Source organism: Conger conger, chromosome 19 (genome assembly GCF_963514075.1).
Source record: "Conger conger chromosome 19, fConCon1.1, whole genome shotgun sequence".
NCBI lineage: Eukaryota > Metazoa > Chordata > Actinopteri > Anguilliformes > Congridae > Conger > Conger conger.
The window spans coordinates 21535330-21562420 of record NC_083778.1 but is presented as its reverse complement, the minus strand read 5'-3'; the positions used below and the strand labels follow the sequence as shown (position 1 = coordinate 21562420).

Genomic DNA, 27091 nt, shown 5'->3' with positions numbered 1-27091 from the left:
GTTGTGAACGGCTGAAAGCAGTGCGTCAACACGGTGGAGTGCGGCTGAATCGGTGAAGATAGCCTTCGTCAGCACGTCCTCCTCCTCCTCCTCCTCCTCCGTCCCTTAACTCTCCGTCTCTCCTGACAGGTCACTGGAGTCACCGCTCCACAGCGCGTCTGCCGAGAGAATAACAAACCAGAGCTCTGCGCAATCATTCGGCGTTTCAGTGCAATCAAACGCCTTCCTGGCATACAAAATGACCCACTCAGGACCATTACCTTTACATAACAGCCGGCCTGCTTCTACGCCGAGAATAGGGCTGCGGTTTTCCGTCTCTGGCAGAATTGTTACGATAAGGCGGTGGAGATTGCCGTAATGGAAGCATAACTAAAATGCACGAGCGGAATTATTGGTGTTCCACTTGGCCTTAATGGTGTGAGACGTCAGTGCGTGTGAACGGGTTCATCCAGCCCATCGTTACAATGATCCCCAGTTAGCCAGATTCATGAGTGAGACATTACACATGTGAGGTTGACTTTTGATCCCTGTGTTTATTAAAGGCCTCGGCGTTTCCAAAACAGGAGGGCGGTGCTGCCACTGGCTGACGTCACCAAGCAGCCCACTGGACAGGAGGCTGGAGGAGCACGGCTAGAGGTCAGAGGTCAGAGGTCAGTTTTCCCTCTTGGGGACACAGCTGTTCATCTCCAGGGTCCCTGGCTGTTCTTGTTAAATTTTAAGAATCGCTCCGGTGACATGAAGTCTGCAGTTTGGTTGGAGCGCCATCTGGTGGCCATTCTAGCTGGTTACAATACATGCAGGGGCAGGGACTCACAACACCTATGGGGATTCTGTCCTGAACAGAATCACAAAATGAACATTTCAGGACAGTGAGTGTGGGATTTTGCATTCGGCAGCCTGATATTAGCACTTATAACAGCCATACTGGAGAGTTTTGGTGAAAAGAGCAGGGGGGAGAGGGGGAGATTATTTATACTTGTGAGGAATGAGAAAGGTTAATTATTTCCAACGCCACCATTGTTATTCTCCTGCTTCTGTAAGCGTAACCTACTCAGGAGGCTAAACACTATTCATCATTAACCATCGCCATATCACACACTGAACAGTGATTGTTGACAGTAACTCAGAAGTTGAACTGTGTCCTTGAGTCAAAGTCCGGGGGCTGGAGGTACACTTCTTGGCAAACAGCAGTCAGCGTGTAGAGCGGCCAACACTGTCTGTTTGTCCGTGTACGAGCTCCGGGGAACGGGAGAGTACGGCTTTGCTTCTTTTCCTGGGGCATCTACACTTTTCAACATGTTAAACATTCACAAACCACGATGTATGACAGTTAAATGGAGAGGAGTGGGTTGAAATTCAGCGCCTAAAATGGAGGATGGTGTTGGGACCAATCCGGACCAAAGGTCAAAGCCATGACGTCAAATTAAGAACATGGCCTCATTCTTATCTGTTTGTATTCTGCCTTATCTCATTAGGACAATAAGAAGGCAGAACACAAACTGAGATAAGAATGAGACCAGCCGCTCACCAGATATGCAGCATCACTTGCCCAAGATATAAAGGGCCAGTGTCAGATACCGATTAAGACACAACCTAGACTACATTACATTTTAAATTGAGATTCGCCACAAGAAACTCAATTTAAAACAGGACTAAGGCTAATCTGGGTCAGTGAGAATGGGCCAATATCAGTTTCAGCTTTTCACTCAGTGAGATGAATGTTTGGTGACAGCAGGAAGGCCTGCATGCTTACATGGGGCTGTGGAATCTTGCTGGAACGTACTGCAGTATGGTACTACGTCATTGTAAACCTTACATTAAGCCATTCAATTTCACAATCATGAAGGAGGACTGGCTAACTATAAACAGAGGCACCCCCATTTGAGACAGGCAGAGCGTTTGGCAGTTACTTACAATCCAGGGTCAAGTCATGGTATAAAAATAATTTTAAGAAAGGTACAAAATGCCATTTATTCAGTTTTGTAGTACTAGTCCAATATAGTGACTCCAGACAGTATATTTTGTCTTCAGACAGTTTCAGTAAAACCTTGTCAAAAAGTATCTAAGTGGTACATGTCATCTTCGGACTACAAATAAAGTAGAGGTTTAAGTCCTGTGTGGCTGGTTTGGTAAGGTTAAAACCTGCCAGGTAACAGTTAAAACGAGAGATGTGCCGTTTTCTAAAACAATAGGAATGTTAGGGAGTTGATACTTTCCCTTTGTTATGCAAGGGGAGTGTCCAGGTGTTCAAATGGTTTACATTGTCTGAACCATTCACCACCACCTGACTCAATCTTCAAATCCACTGAAACAACCAAAGCATTAGAATAAACACAAAAATGAAGACTCAATACAGGTGCATTTCTTTCATCAAGTTTATTTGATTCATGTCTTCTTGCATACACACTGCTGAACACAACGGTACCTTACCATCGGCACTGTCCTCAACACCACGATTCCGTTTACAGATCCTCACGTGACCGCGTCCTGCGGAGACGGTTACCGGGAGTGAGCTGCGACGCGCGCTGACATTTAAACGGGCACGACATTGAAACTACGCCAAATCACCAGGAAACCTGCAAAATGCTCGCACACGTTAATTCTGAAACCACTGGACAACTGTGCTCTAGAGATCTGGAAGAGAGAACTAATCTCAAACATTTAGCATGCAGAGCAGAATGAGTCACTGGTTTGAAACAATTTGCTAAAAACTTTAATGACACGTTTGAGCATTTCTGGACATGTTCACTTTCTGGATTCTGTCTAAAATGATTTACACATTGCCCACTTAAAAGAAATACCCTTAAACCGTTTAGATTCAACATGTTATTTAATAATGCAATTTGACAAGTGGTCCCGTTTATGCAGACGTCGCGGTGCACCCAGTTTACCTGACGGCCTCAAGAGGGCAGAGCTGAGTTCTCAGACTCCGACGACAAGAGGGACACCCGAGTCTGCGGATGCAAGGCTGGCAGGAGCGCCCTCTAGCGACTGTCTGCACCAGTTGCATCGCTGTGGGACAGGGAAAATCCGACAATGAAATTCAAAACGCGTCCACTTCAAACACACAACTCGGGGGGTACACAGTGCTGATTTTATCAAACCGGAGATGGCCAGAGACCAATAAAATAAATTCCTTTAGAAACTCAACATATTTACATTCGATTGTACAAAACATTTACAAGAAATTCAACACTCTCCCCACACATTGAAGTCCGTTGGGAGTAATTGAATCAAAAGGGCATGGTCCATTCAACGCTGCATTTTAGCGTTGAATTCATTCACTGTAGCGTTGAAGCATGTCCTCAAAGTCCCTCTGCTGGAACGACATGGTACTTTCGTCGGTCCAATCCAGCGAAGCGTAAACGGTCCGCGGCGAGTGCGTTTCTCCGTACAAATGCAAAGAATCGTCACGCACCGACAAGTCAATGGCATCGTGGAGGTTTGCGCCGGGAAAGGCCTCGTTGCGGCAATCGGTCAGGAGATCACTGAAGACTTTGTCCATCAAATACTGCGTTGTGTTTTCGGGGGCCATACTCCCAGCCGGTACTACTCCAAGGCCCACCCGAAACTCCTGGGGCCGCTCAAAACTTCGGTCCTTACGGCAGCAGCCCACAAAACGCTGCCAGTACACTCCTTTGCCCCGCGTTTTCCGGTCCCGGCCATGAGGCCTGAAGTTTCTAGCCGTTGCTTTCACGGCGTCGGCCTTCCATTTTATCCAAAGTTTCTCTCCCTCGTCAAGAAGACACTTCCTTAGCCGCCATTTTGTGTATCTCAGTCTACGACATGAACACGGCCTTTGGAATTCCCCAACAACATCCATCGTGTCCATACACATATCACAGAATAACAAGCAAATATGGGCAAATTATACACACAGACTTAAGTTCAAAGACTAACCCAATGAAATTAAGTTAACGTAATAACTCGCTAAGACAATGAAAGTAAGCAGGCAATGTTAGCTACGTAGCAACGACACTACAAACAAAATACAATCGTTCAAATTTAAATTCTTTGGCTTCAAATACGGATAAATGTTCAGAGTAATAAAACAAACAGAAAACACACCGACTCGAGCGAGGAATGGTACACAAATTCCATACAATCAGGAAACCAAAGTACCTGAAAAGCGCAGCCAGTTAGTCCTCGTAGCAGGAGCCCAGAGAATGACGGTGCAACGCAAACGGCACGTAGATGGGATCCGCGCAGAGGAAGAGGCGGCGCTTTGCTCTGCAGTGTGGGCGTGACTTCCGAAACGGCAACAGCCAATCGACTTGCACAATCACCACTTTCGCGTATTCGGTGGCTCGTTGGTTTCACGTTCCGAAATTCCCCGGATATTTTCAGTTCCTTTGCTTTTGCCATTTTTTTCATTATTGCAACAAATGTGGTTTGCCAAGCCATGCGATTTGTAACAAGGTTGAGTTGTAAATATGTGTTTCTACATCAATAAAAAAACTCGATGTGATTTATTAATAAATACTAGCAAATATATCCAACACCGACATTATCTTATATTTGCAAGTAGATGTGCATATGTGATTTGGGGGGTAAATAGGCCGACTACAAAATACGTTTTCTTCTATTTTTTGTATTTGTCCAGGTGAAGAACGACAGCCCCGCCTCGGAGCCCGACGCCGACTCACTGGAGAGGCGCGAGAGGTTCCTCTGCCTGTTCGAGAAGCTCATCGAGATTTTTTGTTTGATGTCCCGCTCTACTAGCTTGTTCGAAGCGAGATGTCTACCATGCTACTCCCGAATCGACTTGAGCTGGCACACAAAGGAATCCCACCATTGCTCATTCCTCCAAAATTCACAACTCCAAAATGCCCCCCACTAAGTTAGGCCTAGCCCAAAATGGCGCATTGTCAACAGTGTCGCGCAACTGTAGAATTGAGTTATGTCGTGGACACAGTCGTATCCATTCAACTGTAATACGTTATTGTACAGTTCTAATGTCTGACCAAATCAATAATGTAATCAGCATACTACACACTCCGGTACGGTAGGTGGCGATATGCAGCTTTGCGTTGGCGTTAAACCCACATTAGACCAAAAAAGAAGAAGCGAGATTTCCCCTGCCATCTTAATAAAATACAAAATAATGGCGATTACAGGATAGTGCACAACCAAGATATTGTCGAAAACACACACTGCTAAGCGAAAATAATTCCACACAACAGTAAATATAAAGTCATTTGAAGTTAGCATAAGATAGCATTGTGAAACTGAAATAGCTAACTAAGCGAGTCGGTTAACGTAATAACCAGCTAACCCACTTGCTAGTATCTACCTTATTACGTGTGTAGCCAACGTTGTTCCAATAGATTAACATGCTATATCCTTGTTTTAAAACATTAGTTATTTAGCTGGATTATAACCAGGACACGATGATGTTGGTTTACATTTCATGAAAAGCAACGCGAGAAAGCTTGCTGAAATCTGCAGATGTTACCTAATGTTTCGTACAACCCTGCAAATCAAATGAAAAAAGACTCAACAGAACAGTGATAAGATAACGTTTGGTGAAATTCAATGAAAAGTGGAAGAATTTCGTCAGGCGTTTCGTTTTGTTCGTCTATCATGGTTTTAATCCCAAAATTTAATTGCACACTTACGCTCTTTGCTTGCACCACACTTGTACCCGACGTGGGGTAGGGCACTATAGAAGACGGAAGTGGGCATCCGCCATATTTGCTGTGTTGTTTTGGCGTTTACGAAGCACACTTCTAGTGCCCTTCTCTGCATCTTTTCTCCACACGAAGGGTACGAGCGATGGAAACCAAGGATACAGCCACGATATTCCCTTATAAAAGTAAGGAGCGTGACACCGTGATTTGTTTCAACTTTGTTTTTTCAAATACTCAATTCCTATATCACCATTTAAAATGACGTGCATATAGTGAGTTTGCTTAACTATTAAAACGTACGGAATTATTCATTGTTGCTAACTTGAAACGTTAAATGTGTGTATTTTAAAATGTTTGCTTAAATGACAGTGACGGACGAGGACACAGCAAATTTAATCAAATTGCGGGCGTCAAATGAAGCGCTCTTCACGGGCAAGAGAAATGCATCCAAGATTGCATGGAGGTAAGAAGCTAGCTTACTAACCAGCCCATTCATTGTCTTAATACCTGTGTAAAGATATTACTGTGAATGAATAAACATGGCTAACCATAATGTTTTTTATTAGAATTAAATTAACAGTTGTCATATTATTATTATTATTATTATTATTATTATTATTATTATTATGCTACCCATTATTGTTTTGCCAAATAGCAGCCCACCTATATTCCCGTTGCAGGGCAGTTATAAGAGAGATGGGCTTGCAAGGGAAGGTAACTTCTGGCCAGGCCAGCAAAAAGTGGGAAAACCTAAAAAAGAAATACAAGGTAGTGTGTGTGCGTGTGTGTGTGCACTGAAGGCATGTTTATATTCTGGTGAACTTGTGTACTTATTACAAGTATGTGTGTGTGTGTGCATGCTCACGTGTGAATGTATATGTGAATTAGTGTGTGTGTCAGTGTGTTCATCATTGTGAGATTATCATTGTGTGAGAATGGTATGTGTACACATCTGTGAATGTTTGTGATTATGTTTGTGAACGCGTGTGTGCGTGTGCGTGTGCGAGTGTGTGCGTGTGCGAGTGCGAGTGCGCGTGAGTGTGTGTGTGTGTGTGTGTGAGTGTGTGTGTGTGTGTGAGTGTGTGTGTGAGTGTGTGTGTGAGTGTGTGTGCGTGTGCGTGTGCGTGTGCGTGTGCGTGTGCGTGTGTGTGTGTGTGTGTGTGCGCGTGTGTGTGAGTGTGTGTGTGAGTGTGTGTGCGTGTGCGTGTGCGTGTGAGTGTGCGTGTGTGTGCAGGCGTGATCACGCGCACATAACCGTAGCGTGACGGCGTCAGGCGGTCTGAGCTGTGAGGGATCTGTGTTAGGAGTCCTGCGTGTGGTGTCTGTGTACAGTAACGAGGCGCTGCGTTCTGCCCCCCGCCTCTCAGGAGCTGAAGTTCCCGCCCGGCGGGCTGGGGGCCGGGGGCGACGTCACCGCCGCCTCCTGGCACTGGTTCTACCTGATGAACGAGGCCATGGAGGGCAGGCTCTCCGCCAGCGCCCCGGTGCTCACCACCATGTCGTACGGCGAGGACGAGCCCGACTCCCCCGGCGTGGCCGCCGCGAGGCCGCACTCGCGGAAGCGGCGGAAGGAGGTGGAGAAGAACGAGATCCTGGAGTTCCTGACGAGCGAGGCGGGCCGGGACGAGGGCCTGGCCCTGGAGGTGAAGGAGGCGGAGGCCATGGGCATGTACAAGACGGACGCGTACGCGGACGGGGACGAGGCGGAGAGCGAGCGCGCGGCCATGGAGGCGGAGCGGGAGCGGGCGGGGCTGGAGGCGGAGCGGGTGGGCCTGCACATCCAGAGGGCGGGGTTCGAGCGGGAGCTGGCGGCCATCGACCGCGACCGCGCGGCGCTGGAGCGCGAGAAGGCCGGCGTGGAGCGCGACCGGGCGGCCGTGGAGCGCGACCGCGCCCTGCTGGAGAAGGACCGCGCCTCCATGGAGCGCGAACGCGCCGCCCTGGACCGCGACTGGGCGCTGCTGGAGAAGGAGCGCGCCTCCCTGGAGCGCCAGCGCGCCCTGCTGCAGCGGGACCGGGAGGCGCTGAGGAGCGGCACGTTCCCCGTGAAGGACGACAGCCCCGCCGAGCCCGACGCCGACTCTCTGGAGAGGCGCGAGCGCTTCCTCTGCCTGTTCGAGAAGCTCATCGAGAAGTTGTGAAGTCGCGGGGGGAGGAAACGCACTACTCACCGTCCCGTCGCCCCTTCATGTGCTTTCGTCATCCCACGCGGAAGACCAGAGGCGGCTGCTGTGCTCAAAATTACTGGGGTGGAAAACTTCCCCTTAAACTGATTATTGGGCTGGACCTGTTTTCAGTCAGTTCCCTTGATTATCAATACTGTGTTTAATTCACTGTTTTCTTATTGCTGCTTATACTGAAAGCTAACTCGGTAGTTAACAGATAGAGGTGTTTTTTTTTTGTTCAGTGTTTTTTTGCTACTTGGTGATTGAAATAGATTTTTCTAAATGTAATTTATTATTTAATCTCCCTCACACAATGTGAAGAGGCTGTGTGCTATTTGCAAATTAATCAGTCAGATCATTGCAATGATAACAGGTTGAGACCAGTGATCAGTTTAAAGGATCAGTTTTCTGTGTTTTCTATTTTCAGCTCACCAACGGCAGCTACGGATGACCCAAATAAAACAAAAACATAACAACAGGTAGATTCTTCAGACAGGCGATGAACCTGCTGCATTCCATGTTGCATTTTTCAACAGAAGATCTTTGTATAAAACTAAGTCCAGTATCGGGAGAGAAAGGGGAACCGTGGCTCGCCTCTGTGTGGAGCTCATTTTAGACGACATTTGCAAAGCCATTGTTGACTTATTTTTCGGTGATTGCCCGCGCCAATTGCCTGACAATGAAGACATTACGCCACTCCTGTTCTGGAGAGGTGGTTTAAAGATCTTTATTCAAATGTGGTATTTCAGTACAAATCACAGATAGGCCATAGGCTTAACCCCAACCGTCCCCCACCCCCTGAGTCATACACTAGCTTTCGCCCTTCAAAGCACCCTATATGCTCAAAATAACACTTTTCATTGTAATATACCAAATATTGCAGTTCATGTAAAAAAGTCATCATTTCAGAATATATATTTTTTTATATTACAGACTTTACAAACAGTTGCTTGTGTATAAATGCTTCCTTTATTGCGTCAGCCGTTCAGTCAGTAGCTGGAGTTCATGTTTGTCCGACCGTTATCTCCGTTTTTCTAAGTGTTTGTGCAAACTGTGACGTGACCTCCAGAACGACGTGGCGAGGCATTGTGAGTGGAAGAAACAGACCAACAGAAACAATACTAATGTCTTGTCTGAGAAGTGAAATAAAAGATGTCTTAATTGGAACTGATTTGTGTTTTTTTTCCCCTGCATGTTGAGGATTGGGTTCAGGCTCCATTTTGTTTTTCGTGTCTGTGGTTTTGTAGATGGTGTCCCCCCAATGGACATGCAGGGCAGGCGACCGGACTGACGGCAAGAGCATGAGAGAACTGCTCGTAGGCTGTGAGAGTGTGTGTGTGGCGTGTGTGTGTGCATATATGTGTGTGTATGTGTGTGCATGTATACGTATGTGTGTGTGTATAAACTTGTGTGTTTGCGCATGTGTGTGCATGTATATGTATGTGTGTGCGCGCATGTGCATGTATGTGTATGTGTGTGTGCGTGAATACGTGTGTATATGTGTATGTGTGTGTGTGTGTGTGTGCGCGTGTGTTTTTACAAGGTCTCCTACAGGCACGTACGGCAGGCAGACGTAGGCCTGTGGGGTCTTGCTGTGTGTGTGTATACGTGTGTGTGTGTGTGTGTGTATACGTGTGTGTGTGTGTGTGTGTGTGTGTATGTGTGTATACGTGTGTGTGTGTGTGTGTGTGTGTGTGTGTATACGTGTGTGTGTGTGTGTGTGTGTGTGTATGTATGTGTGTATATGTGTGTGTGTGTGTGTGTGTGCGTGTGTGTATACGTGTGTGTGTATGTGTGTGTGTGTGTATACGTGTGTGTGTGTGTGTGTGTGTGTGTGTGTGTGTGTGTGTGTGTGTGTGTGTGTGTGTGCGTGTGTGTGTGTTTAGACCAGGTCTCCTACAGGCACGCGTGGCAGGCAGACGTAGGCCTGTGGGGTCTTGCTGTGTGTGTGTGTGTGTATACGTGTGTGTGTGTGTGTGTATGTGTGTATACGTGTGTGTATACGTGTGTGTGTATGTGTGTGTGTGTGTATACGTGTGTGTGTGTGTGTGTGTGTGTGTGTGTGTGTGTGTGTGTGTGTGTGTGTGTGTGCGCGTGTGTGTGTGTGTTTAGACCAGGTCTCCTACAGGCACGCGTGGCAGGCAGACGTAGGCCTGAGGGGTCTTGCTCAGGTTAATGGGATTTCCGTCCAGTCTGATGTCCTCCAGAGCGCTGCGGATGTAATTAAAATCTTTCATGTTGCAGAAAGTGTCCTCGTGCATCATCTGGATGTTATTGTTCTGGAAAAGATGAGGAGTGACCAATGAGAAAACGGCACGATGCATCCTGATAGCTGCCCCACAAAAACACCCTTCACCTTTTCCTCTGTTCTGTGTCCTTGGGCTTCAGAAAGGTGATATATAAAAATGATTATAAAGGCTAATCACTACAACTGAAGTGAAATATTATTGTACATATTATCATTTATTATGCAGATAATAAATGACCTGGTTGCTAACAAAGAACAGGAAACAGACAATAGATTGAGGGTCATGAATGTTTCAACCCCATATACAGTACTGTGCAGAAGTCTTAGGCACCCTACACTTTCTTATATATATATGTTTATTTTTTTGTGTGTGTTAGTATAAAATAACACATTTGAGGTTTCCAAATATTCATTTTCCAAAAGATTTAATTACACAGAGACATTTTTGATTTAATTGAAAAGCCAACCAAAGTCTGCAGAAGAACTGTGGCAAGTTCTCCAACATGCTTGGAACCACCTCCCTGCTGATTGTCTCATAGAACTGCAGGACAGCGTTGGCCATCTCAGAGAAGTGACGCAGTTTTAACGCCGAAGGGTGGTCACAAAAAATACTGATATTGATTCAGTTTTTAACCATTCTGCCAAATTCCTCAAATGTAATGTAAAATGTATAGTACGTTTATTTAGGACCTTTCATTGAATTATTTTTGAAAGAATCTTATCTATACAGAATGTTATCCAGGTGTCTAAGACTTTTCCACAATACTGTATTTCAAGCTCCACTGAACAATACAGTAATAAGGTTTCATCAAAGAGTATGGAAGAATGTTACTGATCAAACTTAATTCCTTTTGATTGATAATGTTGCATTGTTTTTAGCTGATTCCAAAAGTAACCAAATTACCTACAAAAATAAGTAAATATCAAAATGGATATAAAAATAGTATGCAATACAATACAATAAAATGTCTGACATTTATATTATGATTTATATTTAGTTCAGGCCAAGGTAGCACTGGGAAAAGCCCCAATCTGTTGCCCATCCTGCTCCATTCTAGGAGGTGAGTGTAATGCACTGAAACTGGTTTGTATAACCCAGAAAATTAGAAGAATATATGACCAGTGTGCAAAAGAATTACATCATTAATATACTTCACATGTTGCATGGTAACAGTATGTGGTTTACATATTAAGATGTTTGAGGCTCACAATTCTGACCCATTTGATATTCTATAAATTGCAAGCTTAAAAATCGATGTATCCATTCTAAATCCATGCTGCACAGCATGCAACGTAATGTCACTCAAACATAGCCCAGTTGGTTCACATAGCAGGCAAATCAATAACAGCTTGCTTTAAATGTTTATTGACTTTGCTCTCCCGTATTAGTGGCAGTGCTGTATACCACCACCAGATGGCAGTATTTACCCAGAAATGAGAGCGCTGGCGCAGAGCGGTTTTACGGAGAAGGCTGTGGACGCAGGTAATACCTGTAGATGCAGCGAGCGCAGGCTGTCGGGTAGAGGCACAGGGATGTAGCCGATGTCGTTGTCGGTCAGGTAGAGGAACATCAAGCCGTGCATGTCCTATAAAATGGTCCGTTACAGACACGTGAAGTGCTTTTTACCACGATGTAAAAAATGGATAACATCAGTGTTAGTCTCAGGAATAAAAGAGTATAACATCACCATGAAGACACAAATAGCCAATCTATTTGTCCCTGCTGAAAAAAACTTCTCAAGTTCAGACCAGCTCTCAGCTTGACATGATTTTGACCAGCTTAAGCTATGCTTTCAAACAGCTGCTCAGACAGGCTTACAGCACTGGCTGGTTGACCAACTCATACCCAGCTAGACCAGCTTTATGACCAGTTCATACGCAGCTAGACCAGCTTTATGACCAGTTCATACGCAGCTAGACCAGCTTTATGACCAGCTTGTCCAGCTCAATTTTCAAGCTGGGCAAGCCGGCATAGCTGGATTTTTACAGCAGGGGTCCCACACTGATGACTTGGCATTGCCTCTAAACCTGGCATTGCCTTAACCTTTTTTCATTTGCTCTGGACAGCAGGGTCTGCTAAATAGCTACATGTTAACGTAATGGCTTGTGGGCTTTTAAAGGAAAGTTTTAAAATGAACTTTTTTCACCACAGTAAAATGTTCAGTGTTAAGTCAACTCTACCCTTTGGGCTCATATGTACTCTGTGACAGTTGAAGTGGACCTGTTCCTGTGTACAGCGTGGCGCTCCGTCTGACCTTGAAGGCCTCGTTCTGGATGCCCTTGCCGCCCAGGTGGTTGTGGCTGGCGTCGATCAGGCTCATGGTGGCGGGCAGGGCGGGCAGCCGGGCCAGGCTGTTCTCCCGCACCACCAGCTCCTCCAGCGCCGGCAGGCCGAACAGGGCGTCCTCGTCGATCGCCGAGATCCGGTTGCTGGTCAAGTCGATCCTCCTCAGGTTGTCTACGGCAATAGGGCACACAAAATAAAACAAATAGTGGCTAATAGTGGCGATTAGGTGCTTGACTGTGACCTGGAAGGTTGGTGGTTCGAGCCCCGGTGTAGCCACAATAAGATCAGTGCAGCTGTCGGGCCCTTGAGCAAGGCCCTTAATCCCAAATTGCTCCAGGAGTGACCCCTGCTCAGTGTAATCAACTGTAAGTCATTTTGGATAAAAGCGTCGACGAATTAACTGTAATGTAAATGAATAAATAAATAATTCAGAATGTAAAAAAAATGTCTGGGGACCCATGGCAGGGGGCAGAGACCCCCAGCCTCAAGGCCTACTTCTTGACCCTTGACCCTTGACCCCTCTTTGGTGGCTTCGTGAAGTAAAACGGCAGCACGTACTCATATGAGCGAAGTCGGATTTGTGGATCCGGGTGATCTTGTTGTAGCGAGCGTAGAAGTGAGTGGTCTCTTTGGGGAGGGGGGGCACACTCTGCAGCCTTGTGTCGTCGCAGTACACCGACCCCCCCAGGCAGGTGCAGAGCAGACAGGTGGGCAGACCTGGCACAGGTGGGGGAGGCACGGGGCCAGTTTACTCAACCAGGCGTATTTGGCCTGACACATTTACAGCAACATTTAGACAGACTGCAGCACCTGTTATTATGCATAGTAACTTGAAAATTACATAACTTTTACATCATTCACAGCTTCCAGGTTAAAAGTGAAAGGATGACTATTGTTCTCGAAATACACCAGAGGAACTGGTTAAATTTTATTTAACGTACACCTTTCATAATTTGCTGTAGCTAATAGTTAATAATGATCATAAACTAATATCAATGAACAACGAATAATCATTTTGAACAGTGAATCTTTTTCAAGTGATCTTCCTGAGTCAACACTTCAAGGCTACTCAACTCCAGGTCCTGCGGGTTGCGGTGTCGGTAGTAATTTGCTCCAACCATGCACTCCACCACCTGATTTCACTGTAGCTAATGAGCTCTTGAACCAAGCAGGTAAAATACTTCGTGAAATCAGGAGGTGTCGTACTAGTGTGTATGGTTGGAGCAAATACCTGCAGACACTGCAGCCCGTAGGACCCGGAGTTGCTATTCTGAAAAAGCCAGCAAACTTTTAAAATGGCGTTTAAACTTGCTGCCCCTAAATCGATTACTGCTTGGTGCAGGCGTAGCTGCGCGTGCGAACAATTTCAACGTAGTCGTCTCGTTACTCATTACAAAAAGGAGTATTGAGTTTGACGTTACGCGGTCACTCAGAGATATTCCGATTTTTTTGGTGGTGAGTTGGCATTTCAAATCAATTTATGTCCCTCTATGTGAGTATTTCATTGTACATGGTCATAATTTTCATTCGCCCTGTTTTACGCTTATACTGGCAAACCGACTACGGTTAACATGAGCTATTTCAGCGGATAAAATAGCTAATGTCTTTACCAAACTTATCCGTAACTTAGCTAGCTCACATAGTTATGAAGCTAAACTTACCTGGCTGTAACGTTAATTAACATTTTTATTATTCAAAATATATTACTGGAAATGTAACTCTCATAGCTCATTCGACAATAGCCTATGCCAGTGGGTTAATTTAGCCTTTCAATCATTTTTATATTTTTGAATTATGTTATCTGGTCGACCGTTAATGAACAGCTCCTCCTCATAGCTATACTGCTTCTCGTGAGATTTTTGGCGAGGATTTTAATTGCGTGTAAGATGTGTGACACACTACTACGCCATGGACAACTTTCTGTAGAGAACATGAAGGTGCTATGGCGAGCATTAGACCAACACAGCGGGTCTTGAATGTATCTTGTTTTGCAATATTGCCATTCATTTAATACATGGCGTAAAAATTATACTTTCTGTCACTGTTTCCATCGGTTAGTCTGCAGTGGGAGAAGCCAGCGTGCAATCGGGAGAGACCCAGAGAGCTGAGGAGAATATCCAGCCTTCAGTCTTCGAATGGTAAGTGTTTATAATGTCGGTTAGGTGGTGTGGACGGGCCTTCGCGGGTGAATAGTGCTTGGGTACAGGTGAACAGTATTGCAGGCAGGGTTGTTACTGACCTCCAGTGTCAGGGCCCATCAGGACCCCGGATTCCCCAGAGGCGCTGGACGCACTCGAGGCGCTAGAGGCGCTGGACGCACTCGCACTGGACGCGCTGGACGCGCTCGACGCGCTGGAGGAAAAGGGCCTGAGTAGAAAGTCGTCATCCTCCTCCAGGGAGGCGGTGGAGGCTTGGTAACTGTCCACCAGGGGCGCCAGCGTGCCGATTTCTATCTGCAAGCAGAGACACCGTTAAATCACCCGCAGCCAGGAATCATTCAGTCAGTGCCAGTCCGCACCTACACCTTTAATATTATTTACATGGTAACACTATTTGAAGGCTCTTACATTAGAGCTATATAATTCCTTTATAAGCACTACATAGCGCATTCATAAGCACTGCGTAAACATTAATAGGCGCTTATGTCGATAGCTGACATCTGGAACTGACGTCAGTTCACTTGGCATGTCTAGGTAATGTCACTTGCCGCATCAGTGTTGACATACAACACACCAGATGCGTATACAATGAAATACTAAATAAATTAAAAGCAGAAGCGCGGTTTATTTCAGGGCGCGGAGAACCAGACTAACACTTTTCAGTTCCTCTGGTGGATTGACCATGTGCAGTCAGCCCCTGCGTCATTGAACAGGAATTCCTCGTAGTAAAGCCCTGAGACTGGCTCAAATCATGAGCTGTGTATCGCGCAGTTTAGCTGCAGCCAATTTGGCGTCATTGGCGCAACCTCCCACCCCCCACCCCCATCGCCACCCATATGGTCCCTCCCAAACCTCTTCCCTCTCAGACTATAAAGGTGTGAGTGATTAAAGGTAAACCTGGCCCTTTAACACGGATCGGTGACTGAAATACACAACAGCCCTGGAAATAATGCAGGTCTGCCCCCATCGGGAACATTGACAAGAGGGCATTGTTTTGTAAATTTAGGACCAAAAGATCAAATGAAATATGAACAATTTTTCTTTCTTTTTTTTGCATTGATTTGTGCTCAGTAGTGTGGCTTCTCAAGTCCCATCTTCATGTCTCTCAGCAGCTGCAGAGCTTTATTCAGTGTGAGCTTCCAGTCTGAAGTTGTCTGTTTGGAGGCAGTTTTAGCCCCCTCTTGCTCAGCCACCAGGAATAGTTTGGAGAGCGAAAAAAAAAGAAAAGAAAAGTTGAATAGCAGCGCTGTATAGCAAAAACAGGTCCACGTTTGAGTCGCTGGTGAAGGACGCACTTTCACAAAACTGCCAACACGGCATTGGCCTGCACAGACCCTGATGTCAACCAGCTGGGGCTGCTGCTGCTGCCGCTGCCCCACAGTCCCGGCTCTGGCCACACGGGGGCGCTGCACACTCACGCTGCGTCTCGGAGAGCAGCGACCGCCCGCTCCGCCTCTCTGCCGTTTGTGAATCCACTCCTCTGTGGCAGTGGTCCTTGTGGAACCAAGACACACACGGTAACAGGAAAACTCGTATTTCTATTTACAGAGCCCGCAGGAGCTCTTTAAGTGTGCATGGGACAGTGCGCATGGGAAAGTGTGCATTATCGGCACGTTCGCCGATTAATCATATTATACAAAACACCGAGTGCAGACTCCACAAGAACCTCGCAAATGTTGTTCATGTTGGCTGCGACTACTTGGCTGATATTTTCACCCCAGCGCTAAAATGTTACTATTGTAAGAGATGATCATTTTACTCGGTCTGGCAGCAAACTTGGCACGCAACGCGAGCGGTTTGGACTCCCATCTACAGATACAAAACCCAGATAAAAATGTGTAGCACTGGAGTGACCGACCACAGTCAAGTTTATCTCACAGAGCTTCTCTCTTCGGGGAGGTTTTTGGGGGACCTGTAGATCGGTGAGGCAACAAGGGGAGGCTTTCAGGAGTCTGCAGGGGCCTGTTCAGTGTGACGCCCCCCCCCCCCCCCTCCCCCCCAATGCCAAAAAAAGAGAGGAGTAAATAAAACATGGACTCAGGAAGTGAGGCTAATACATGTGTCCCTCCAGCCCCATCCCCGGCCCTCCGTACTGAGGGGCATTCACACGCTGCTCTCTCTCTACTGCTCTCTCTCTACTGCTCTCTCTGCAAACATCTGCACCATCACAGCCGCTGTAACGGCCACACCATGACCCAAACATCTGCACCATCACAGCCCCTGTAGTAGGGCCACAGCCCAAACATCTGCACCATCATGCACCACTTCTGCGCTTTTTTCCCTCATTCCCAAATTAGTGCCGGGTCCAAGAATACCATGCTTCTCACTCTTGCTTACATGCAGAAACAGGCTCAGAGTATTTTCACTTGTGTGAATAAGTGCCGAGTTTGTGTGTGTTGTGTGCAAGAATGTGCTGTAAGTTTGTGTGATTGTGTGTGTTTGTGTGCCTACATGCACAAGCAGACATGGTTTGTGCATGTATAGTGTGTGCCTGTGTGTGGTCGGCGTGTGCGCATTTGCATGCATGTGTGTGTCTGTAGTGTGTGATTGCTTGTGTGTTGGTTATAGGTATGTATGCTTGACTTTGTGTAGTGTGTGTTTGTGTGAGTGAACATGCATTAGTGTGTGCAGTATATGCTTAGCATGCATATGGTGTGTGTGTGTGTGTGTGTGTGCATGCATGTGGGGTTGTGTGCAGTAAATGTTTGATATGCATATGGTGTGAGTGTGTGAGTGTGAGTGTGTGTGTGTGTGTGTGTGTGTGTGTGTGTGTGTGTGTGTGTGTGAGAGTGTGTGCATGCGTGCGTGCATGCGTGCGTGTGTGTGTGCATGAGTTCTGTGCACTGTTCACTGAATATGAAAATGATTTTCTTGCTCCAATTAAAAAAAAAAAAACTTGATCTCAGCTCAGAGGTTAGCTGGGTTCATATAATTGATATTGGCGAACATGACGATGAGCAAACAAAAGGACTTGTTCGAAGCGTATCCCCTCCAGGGAATACCACCCCGAAAATCTGAACCAATGCTGAGGCAGCTGAATACACGCTCTTATTCCTGCACAAAAAACGGACCAGAACAAAACCTGAAAAAAAGAAAATGAAGGCATTTCTATCACATATGGGCTTAATCAGCGCCATGTTGCAAAAATCCGTTCTAATGTGAAACAATGAAATCTGCACAAGATACAGTACTGTACAAAGGTCTGAGGCGCATGTAAGAAAATCCTGTAAAGCAAAGATCCATTGAATCTTGAAATGCACTATGAAGAGTAGTAAAGTAAAAAATCAATGTTTGTGGTGACCATCCTTCGCCTTTAAAACTGCATCAGTTCTCTTGTGAAACTGCGGGACAATGTGCCTAAGAGAACGGGCTGGGGGGTTGGCTCCAGACACAGCGGAGAATTTGCCACAGTTCTTCTGCAGACTGGCTGTCTCGCTTGCTTCTAGCTTTCCAGGTTATCCCAGATAGCCTTGATCAAGTTTTTATCTGAAAAGTGGTCTATTACTTCGTGTTCTTTTATTTAATTGCAGACATTTCTCGGTAAGATTTAGTTTTTTGGAAATCTCAAATTGGCTCACACTAATACAGAAGAAAATAAGATAAATCGAAGACCAAATTCTCATTTTAGAAAAATCGAGGACAGAACTGTATTGTGTTTTTTGTGTGGTGAGTTAGAATGCTCCTTTTTGCAGGGTATTCAAAGCAACAATTTGAACTGTCCCATGTGATCTCGGCGGTGCTTTCCCCGCTTGGAAAAGTGGCTCACGGTGAGATGAAAGTAGAGTGGGGATCTCGGTTATCTTTTAAATCTGCGACGGGAAGTGGAGAGGAGCGCAGAGTCGGACGAGCGAGGTCTGAGCGGGGGACCGTGTCCCGTAGGCAGGCAGACTTCGCTCCCGTTCGTTTCCCACCGAAACTCAACACTCTACGGAAATGCCCTTCCCCCTGCGACCCGTCAGACAGAACCCACGTTCCCCTAAACATCTCTGCGCTGTCACTAAGAGTTTAGTGACAAAGTCTTAAAACCGCACTGCACAAACAGGGAGTCCCTGGACTCCTGTCAGCCCCCTCTGACTCCCCCCCCCCCCTCTCCCCGTGCTCCTGTCCTTTTTGGCATTCACCCCTCTTCTCATTCCAGGGCAAACGTGGCTACACCTTAAACTCATTTGCGCTTCCAAATGGATTAAGCCGATATTATCTCATGATGTAATTTGTGAAGATAATTCGTCCCCGATTGGATGTCTGTATTCTTTTGTGGAAGTGCTGTGCGCGGAAGAAGGTTGTCGTCAGCGTTGCGGTGTCAAACTTAGCTCGACTGACTTACTGACCGATTGTTTTTGTTAATCAGCGCTATTGACTTTTGCCGATTTGATATTGTGTGTCAGAACTGTCACAGGCGTTGAATGTCCAGGGGATTATGGGGGTTGTCTAACTGCGGCCAACATACGGATCAGTTTAGAGGTTTTTGGCTTTGAGTGCTGCTTTGGAGAATTCACTCCTGCTGCTCATTTTCATTTTTAAAAAAAGAGCAGAAACTGGCCCAAGCTCTCTCTGAAAGGGCTGTTATAGTGCTCTCCTTCCAAACCTGCTTAGCAGATGCTCCACTTTAATTTCCACCTCTGTCTGAGCCAAAGGCCACTTTTGGCAAAGGCCTTTCCTCTTTCCTGATTCGTGGGTTCAGTCAGAGATTTATGGCTTTAAATTGACCAGTCAGAAGCAAGCCCAGGTACCTGCATTGGGCGCTTGCCTGGCACGGATTGGAGCGTTTTGTGTGACCAGAGCTTTGGCCCACTTAGTTCAGGTTCCAGGCCGGTTTCCATCATTCATTTGGTCATTGCCTTCCGTGAGCACAGCCTGCTTGTGTGTCTGATTCTGACCTACTTCAGTCGAGCAACATCTGCGGGCTTTGGGACTACGACTTCCATCTGCGTTGGAAGTTTAAAACGGAAGGGATTGGTCATCGAGTGGATAGAGGAGCACAACGTCATTGCGAATCGCAGCCAATAACTAGTTTGAGGGAGAGATTATATGATTTTTTCAAGGACAACTTTTTAATGAGCCTGCCTGATTCCGTCTCTACTGTGGGAAAGGGCTATAATGAGCCTGGTTCAGCTCTACAGTGGGAAAGGGCTATAATGAGCCAGCCTGGTTCAGCTCTACAGTGGGAAAGGGCTATAATGAGCCAGCCTGGTTCAGCCTGGTTCAGCTCTACAGTGGGAAAGGGCTATAATGAGCCAGCCTGGTTCAGCTCTACAGTGGGAAAGGGCTATAATGAGCCAGCCTGGTTCAGCTCTACAGTGGGAAAGGGCTATAATGAGCCAGCCTGGTTCAGCTCTACAGTGGGAAAGGGCTATAATGAGCCAGCCTGGTTCAGCTCTACAGTGGGGTGTTATGTGGCAGCCTGGTTCCTGGGTTATCTTCACAGAAATATAAGTATGTTATGTACTGTACTCATAGCAATAGCTCCGTTTCAAATGGAACTCTGATATTTGGCCAAAATCCACCAAAACTTAAAAAAGTAACGATAGATACTGGAATTAGAATTGCACTGCAGTCTTGGGCCGTTGTGATAAAGGTTTCAGGGTAACGGTACATCCATTTGGACCAGAACCCAGAGCGTGGAGTGAGTGTGCAGCAGCCCCACGTGACGGAGAGGCACTGTGCTGCCGTGATCCTCACTCACGGAAAGCTGGGACATCTGGGAGCTATTCTCTCTCTCTCTGCTCCTCACCTCCTCCGTTTCACAGTCCGCTCGGAATGCCACAAGTGGCCGCTTTCCCTGATCTGAGGCAGAATCTCACATTTCCACCGCGGCGGTCGACTCCGTCTCTGGTTACGCGTCTACAAGTCGTATTACACATCGAAGTTCCTACCCCGGTGTTGATGTTGCGTGCTTGTGGAAACGCGAGATCGCCGGTAATAATAACGCTTTTCAAAGGTAGCCAGGATGTGACTCAATAACGGGCAGGCACCAAAAAGTGGGATGACTCTGGCAGACCGTTTTTATGTCATCTGTCCGTGAAGGGCCCCAGTCTTGGTGTCGGGCGAAATAAAGGCTTGTCTAAGGCCAGAGCTAGGACAAAGACTACATTGAAATGAACACCACAACCAGAACAAGATCTTGGACTAAAACTATTGAAATGAAGACCACGATTGAAACTGAATCTTGAAACCATGGCAAAGACCCAAATCAGGACCACACCAAAAAATTTAAACCGTAGCCGAGGCCGGAGACATACACATCAACAAAAACCAAAAGTCACACCACAGCCACACCACAAGTCAAAACTAAAACCACGGTAAAATCCACACTAAATCGAGAGTATTTGCGAGAGCGTGTTTACCTCCGGTTCATCGATAGCCAATGCGCCATTGTAGTCGTAGATGTCCTGCGTCTCCAAGGTCAGGTTTTCCAGATCGACGTCGTAGTTCGCCGAGTCGTACGTGTCGAGGTCCACCTGCCGTACGTGTCTGGAGAGCCCAGCTACCACCACCCCCTGGAGGAAGAGTCCCAACACCAGGCATACCACGGTCTTCATCATCCTCCCTACGAGAAAGACAGAGAGAGAGATCCGTTACACAGGAGGCGTGTTTTTTGTCGATTTCGATGGTGGAAAACCAACAACATTCATAAATTAAGGTTGAGACCAATATTGAGGTCTCTAGAAGAAAGCCCTTTAGATCCTCTGCGAAGTTAAAATACAGAATCATTCCTGTCTCCTGTTTCTGCACCTGACGCCCCAGGGCGATCCAATATTACCACTGCATTTAACAAGAGTAGATTCTCTTTTTTTTTTTGGTTCAGTGCACCGCTGTGACAGGAAAGGGCAAAGTTCACCGCTTAGCCGACATCACTGGAGGCTGAATGTAAATTCCGCTTTGTGGGCTTTTACAGGTTTGCCATCGCAGGCCCAGAGACTGGAGCGTGGTGACGGCCCCAGGGCAGGTCGCAGGTGGACCGGTACGAGCCGAGCAAACCGCCGGCCTCAAGCACGAAATCCACACCTAAAATACCTCTGTGTCTGGCAATCCCACAATCCTTCACACTCATTGTGTATTAATTTACACCCCCCCCCCCCCCTCCCACCCCCGACCAGAGTAATTGGTCTTTTCCATCTCAAAGCTCAAACCACTCGCTTTGCATTTTATGATATTCACCAATTTCTTGAGAACTGGATTTGTGTGTACACAGGGCTGAGTGAAATGACCCCCCGGCGCATTTTCGCGAAAAACTGAGGTCAATTGAGACTGGAGAGTAAACTGTGAGGTCCGGGGCGGTTTGAGCACAAGCGGATCCCTGAAGCTGAGCCCCCCGGCGCGGCGTTACACTGGGGCTCTTTCAGCGCAAACACAAACAACCCGCGCAACACAAGCTCCTGCCCTGTTCGGTCGGGGCCGCCGCGGGACTCTGCCGGGAGACGAGCCGTGACCGGCAGCGCGCTGACCCTCGGACGCTCTCTCTCCCCCGGGGGGCGCCATTCCGCCCGTCTCTGACGGCAATCCGAAACGGAGGAAGACGCACGTTTATCTCGCGATGGACAAGGTATGGGGGGGCTCTCTGTTTAGGGGCATGCGGTGGGGGGGGGCAGACAACACTGTCTGATGGAGAGTGTGGGGAGAGGCGCCAGAGATGTCGGTAAGCGGGGGGAAGCGGGGGGGGGGGGGGATGCGGACGGTTCGGCCCCGTAGGGAGAGAGGGGCTCAGCGAGGGGGGGGGGGAGGGCCTGACAGAGAGCCTTTATGAGAGATCTCCTCGGCCCGTCCCAGCAAGCAGGCTCGAAATTCCACCGGGGCCTGTGGACAGAGTGCCACTCAGGTACCACTGAAAGCCGAGGCTCAGCCCCAGACCGGGGGGGAACTCCGATGTCCGTACACACACGAGCTCGCACACGTGCGCGCACACACACACACACACACAGGCACACCTTTCTCCGGGAAGTCCGTACAGTTTTACGGCTTGTGACAACGATCGCCCGACTGATTCGCGAAAGTGATAAATCTAGGGTTTCCGACAGGTGGAGAGTCGTTTAAACCTTTCGTTTGGATGTTTTAAGTCCACACGCGTGTGTGCTGTCGGGTGTCGGAGACTGACAGGGCACAGTGTGTAAAGGGTTTTCGAGTGAGTACGCGAACATGTATGTGTGTGTTATCTTTGGCGTAATGACAGGGCCAATATTTTCTTTGGCTGTCACTTGGACTCAATGATTTGACAGTCTCTTCGCTGGTGGTGGGGGTTGCCGTGTTCCCACCAAAAAGCATCTTTCATTAATCGTAAGATTTCCTGCCATTACATTGGTTCTGTTGTATAATTTCTGTTAAGACTCCAGAAATTAGAAGGATTTCTAACAGCATTGTTAGGAGTCACGTCCTGATAGCATTCATAAAAATAAAAGCAACCAATCCTTCAATAACTTTTATTCCATGTGCAAATATTCACATCACCTCATCTAAGGCCAAAAAAACGCAAAATCGTCCAAGAGCAGATGTCAACAAAGTCTTGAATCAATTAACTGCTTTCAGACAAAAGATAACGGCAGCTCCATCGTCTGACGTAAACGGGCAAACGTCCACTGCTCAGCCGTTTTAAAGTCCACAACCTCATCGTGCGAAATTTAGCAGCATCTTGTCTTGAATGGAAAAAAAAACAAAACAACCAAATGCACCAGAACATCATATTAGATTGGGGCAGAATATTGTCCACTGAGTTAATGCAACGGGACATTTTTGCACAGTCAGTTCCCAAGCACTGCAGGGCTTTAACTAGCTTCCACCAAACTCACTCAGCCATTCAGCCACCGCAATAAAAGGTAGGAAAAGTCCCCCAGCGCTTACCTCTGTCTCCGGCTCTCCCGAATGCTCCTGGCTGGCGAGGTGGTGGCGTTGAGGGTCCGGACGACCTGGCCAATGGAGAGCGGTCGCTTCGGGTGGAGGTGTGAGGGAGGGTGGTGTGTGTGTGTGTGTGTGTGTGTGTGTTGAGTGTGTTTGCCCGCTCGCAGGCGTGTGTATGTCAGAGGTAGGCACTGACACCGCTGAATGTCGAGCGCTTGCTTTTTTCGGTCGGTCCGCACACCGTTCCCACGCACACGAAGAAACCGCTGAAACTCAATACACAGCCTCCCCTGTACCCCACAACCCCGAATGGATATTTTAATACTAACAAAAACACCTTTATTTCAGCGCGGGAGGCGAGGTGGGGGGGGGGGGGGGGGGGGGGGGGTGGCATAACTTAATCCGTTTTTAAGTATGAAAGTTTTGTCTTCCTGTTCCTGAGGTAAAAAAAAAAGAATAGAGATGGCTGTCATTGCTTTCATGTGCACATCTGCGAGGCCTCCTGAACAATGGCGTCTCTGTTGCTGAACCTCTGCTGGTGTTCGGGCAGAGGAAGCCGGGGCCAAGAATATGGAAACCATCGTCTGTGTTGGGTGGCTGAACTGTGCAGGATGTGCAGAAGCCATTATCTGCAGGGTCCTTGAAGCTGCAACACGCCGTGCCAAGGTCTCAGACTAGCTATGGTACACGACTGGGACCCGGAAGGTCGGTGGTTCAAACCCCGGTGTAGCCACGATAAGGTCCACACAGCTGTTTGGCCCTTGAGCAAGGCCCTTAACCCACTTTGCTCCAGGGGGGATTGTCCCCTGCTCAGTCTAATCTACTAAGTCGCTTTGGATAAAAGTGTCAGCTAAGTAACAAATTATGATTATCATACGAATTCCTCTGGCTTCAGTGGAATAAGATGTATGTTATGTTATTTCCACAGGAAATTGAGTCTATTTCCCATTGTTTGTTTCACGTTGTTCTCTGTGATAGCTCTTAACCGGTAAGTCTTAAAAGAAAATATGAAAAGTAATAAAAATTAAGCATCAGGAAGGATTCATTTTAATGTACATTACATTATTTATTCAATTGACACTTTTACCAAAAGTGACTTGCAGTTGATTAGACTAAGCAGGGGCCAAGGGGTTAAGGGCCTTGCTCAAGGTCCCCACAACTGTGCAGATCTTATTGGGGCTGCATTGGGGCTTGAACCACCAACCTTCCAGGTCCCAGTCCAGCACCTAAGCCACGAGGCTACAGGCCGCCTCCGCCTATCATAATCTCCTGATTTTTAAATGTGGGGTACATCCCTCTAATGATGATGATGCTCTGCATCCACAGGTGACTGGTCCACAGAAGCTCAGGTGGATGGAGGACTGGTCTGCCAGGCCTTCCGTGGATCTTCAGGAGCAGAAGGGGTCACGGCCCTGATTTCGGAAGCGGGATAACGGAACCTTCAATCGGCCCAGGGAGAAGAATCATCGAGAGGCGAGAGCTCTTCAGAGACTGAGAGGTAGAGGGAGGGGTGGGCGCTATTTTAAAGGGTAACAGAATGGCAGCATTTTTGCGAGCGGGACATTTAATTTTCAACACGCAGTTGTCTTAAAAAAAAAACTAAAAAAACAATTTTTCAAGCTGACCTTTGTTGCGTCCTCTTGATTTGCAACCTGTCAAAGAACCGCCAAGAGAGGAAATTCTGTGAAATCCAAACGGCCTTAACGTGATAATCAGTCAAGTTATCAGTCAGCAGGCTAGACTCTGCTGTTTCTGACCGAGGGCTTAGTTCAGATTAGAGATGCCCTGTTGCACATTTATGACAAAATAGCAGGATAATTGCAAGTGAACCTGAAAACTGTGTTTATTTATGATTGTTTTCCTTTATGATCATTTTTTTTATCACAAATTGAGAGCTAGGAGCGCTTACAAGCCACAAGGCACTGAGAGTTTATTCATGAACAAAAGTCCAGCCTGCTAAATGGCATTCTCAGTGTATAGACGGCATATAGCAAGCTATATTAAGCTAGCTACTCACCTCATGCGATAGTATTTGGTCATTCTGATTCTCTGGCTTGCTAGCCTTAATTCACTGTAAAGCATACCTCATTGGGTTTAATCATAGCAATTACCCATCTTAAGCGGCGGCTTATCAAGGTCGCGGACTTTCATCTATCCTCAAAAGGTAACTCTGATGTCTGAGTGATGGTTTCAGTGATAGTTGTGGCCAGATGTAGTCGACCCAGCAGATGGAAAGGCTAAGCAAAGACATGCGACTTGAAATCAACTGTTGAAAAGACACCTGAAGTCATTTTGGAGCCCTGACCGGGTACACCAATCCCATAGCAGCCAGTTCATTCCACAAATTACCAAAATTGAGATCAGGTTAATGTTTTTTGGTTGTTTCTCCTGATGATTTTATCTGAAATTCAAGTGAGTCATTCTTTGTTTCTCCCAAATATGCTTAGATGTGTGCTGCTATTATGCTAAACATAAGCACACTGCCCTCCTGGTGAGATAAAGTGCAGAGGAACTCAGGAACGCCAGAAGTAACCAAGCCAGTTTTGGTTATTGAAAGCCAAGAGGAATGCAATGTGGATGTTCAGGAAACGAGTTGTGTGATAAGTGAATGATGTCGATTTTCTGCCCTGATCTTCGCAGTAGTTTCACAGTTTGCTGCGGCTTTCGGTTATACTTCTCAGTTGATTTGTGCTCTTGCTATTTCACGCAAAAAAAAAAACCTCAACATGAGGTTCTGATCCACCGCAGGACCAGACTTCAAAACGGCGGTCAGGCGGAGAGACACGCTCTTTAATCATGGGGGGAGCGATCCATCAGAGCAGACGAAGAGCCGACCTGTTTCTGGAGGGCCCGTTCACATTCCCCCACACGTGCACTCCGCTGAAATATGCGCATCCTTCCAGCGTAGCGCCGTGCGTGGTGTCTCCGATTGTGTGCCGGGAGAACGATCTTCCATGTGCAGTGCATTTTTGTGCCTGGGAGTGGAAGAGATTTGTTCCAGAGGGACTGGGGGACGCTGTGATTCGCTGGGTGTGGCGAGGGTGGTCTGGAGCCTCCAGCAGCACACGGCGGCCATTAAATGCCCACCGCCATTACATTACAGTTGTTTAGCTGAAGCTTTTCTCCAAAGCGACTTAGCATTGATTAGACTTAGGCTGGGGACAATCCCCCCCCCCTGGAACAATGTGGGGCTAAGGGCCTTGTTCTGTTCGAGGGCCCCAACAGCTGTGCGGATCTTATCGTGGTTACACCCGGGGTTTAAACCGCAAACCTTCCGGGTTGAAACTTCCCATCAGACTGCCAGCGCAGTGTTGGTGCCAGATGCACAGTATCTGCAGATGCACAGCTGGGACCAACGGTGGTCCCGTTGGGTGCTGGTCCGCCGGGGTTCTGAGTAATCCCTAGCACATGCACAGCAAAGCCAACAGGGCTGGATTACCCCCCCCCGACCCACAATCCTCACGCCCTCTCCTTCCTCGCGCTGTGATACGTGACGTGGTCCGCGGACCCAACACCTCTGTCCTGACATCGTCTGCGCATTGCTGTGTAAGAGGAGATACCAGGCCACCCGGTCAAGACATTATTTTAAAGCAAATTGTAGCACAGCATGTCCTGTTAATTTTCTCAACAGCTCAACACATCCTATGAGTCACAGGACACCAGGGCTGTTTTTCTCTGCATTGACTTTGTTTAAGTTTAATGGAGAAATGCTGACGGTGATTGATTGTAAGCCGAGCAAATTGTAAACAAATGATTACCCTTAATAACTGACG

At 47.2% G+C, this 27091-nt stretch overlaps 2 protein-coding genes and 1 long non-coding RNA gene across 5 annotated transcripts; 1 reads left to right on the top strand and 2 right to left on the bottom strand.

The window, feature by feature from the left end:
* Positions 1-2361: 2361 nt before the first annotated feature.
* On the bottom strand, positions 2362-4632 carry LOC133119381 (uncharacterized). 2 transcript variants are annotated; one of them, XR_009706513.1, is made up of 2 exons: positions 4123-4632; positions 2362-3797 (listed from the first exon to the last, which is right to left on the bottom strand). It is a non-coding gene; the product is annotated as an uncharacterized LOC133119381 (long non-coding RNA). The 2 variants fall into 2 exon arrangements; XR_009706514.1 differs by having other exon boundaries at positions 2362-3012.
* Positions 4615-8962, top strand: LOC133119380 (microtubule-associated protein 1A-like). Of its 2 annotated transcripts, XM_061229932.1 has the most exons (4): positions 4615-5815; positions 6000-6093; positions 6311-6398; positions 6998-8962. In XM_061229932.1, exons 1-4 carry the CDS (start codon positions 5776-5778, stop codon positions 7769-7771), a joined length of 996 nt encoding a protein of 331 aa, XP_061085916.1. In that variant the 5' UTR covers positions 4615-5775; the 3' UTR covers positions 7772-8962. The 2 variants fall into 2 exon arrangements, with proteins under 2 accessions (XP_061085916.1, XP_061085917.1); XM_061229933.1 differs by lacking the exon at positions 6311-6398 and having other exon boundaries at positions 5773-5815.
* Positions 8963-9903: 941 nt separating this feature from the next.
* LOC133118856 (epiphycan-like) lies at positions 9904-21968 on the bottom strand. Its single transcript, XM_061229113.1, has 8 exons — positions 21935-21968; positions 20820-21036; positions 15824-15983; positions 14570-14783; positions 12889-13047; positions 12299-12501; positions 11534-11629; positions 9904-10074 (listed from the first exon to the last, which is right to left on the bottom strand). The coding sequence occupies exons 1-8, from the start codon at positions 21966-21968 to the stop codon at positions 9904-9906; spliced, it is 1254 nt and encodes a 417-aa protein (XP_061085097.1).
* Between the last annotated feature and the right edge of the window lie 5123 nt (positions 21969-27091).

Coding starts and splice junctions, on each gene's coding strand:
- LOC133119380 (XM_061229932.1), top strand. CDS start 5,776: ATGGAAACCAAGGATACAGCCACGATATTCCCTTATAAAA. Junction 6,094..6,310: donor GCATCCAAGATTGCATGGAG/GTAAGAAGCTAG, acceptor TTCCCGTTGCAG/GGCAGTTATAAGAGAGATGG. Junction 6,399..6,997: donor ACCTAAAAAAGAAATACAAG/GTAGTGTGTGTG, acceptor CCCGCCTCTCAG/GAGCTGAAGTTCCCGCCCGG.
- LOC133118856 (XM_061229113.1), bottom strand. CDS start 21,968: ATGGCGCCCCCCGGGGGAGAGAGAGCGTCCGAGG. Junction 14,784..15,823: donor CCCAGCTGGTTGACATCAGG/GTCTGTGCAGGC, acceptor CTCTGCTTGCAG/ATAGAAATCGGCACGCTGGC. Junction 12,502..12,888: donor ATCCGACTTCGCTCATATGA/GTACGTGCTGCC, acceptor CTATTGCCGTAG/ACAACCTGAGGAGGATCGAC.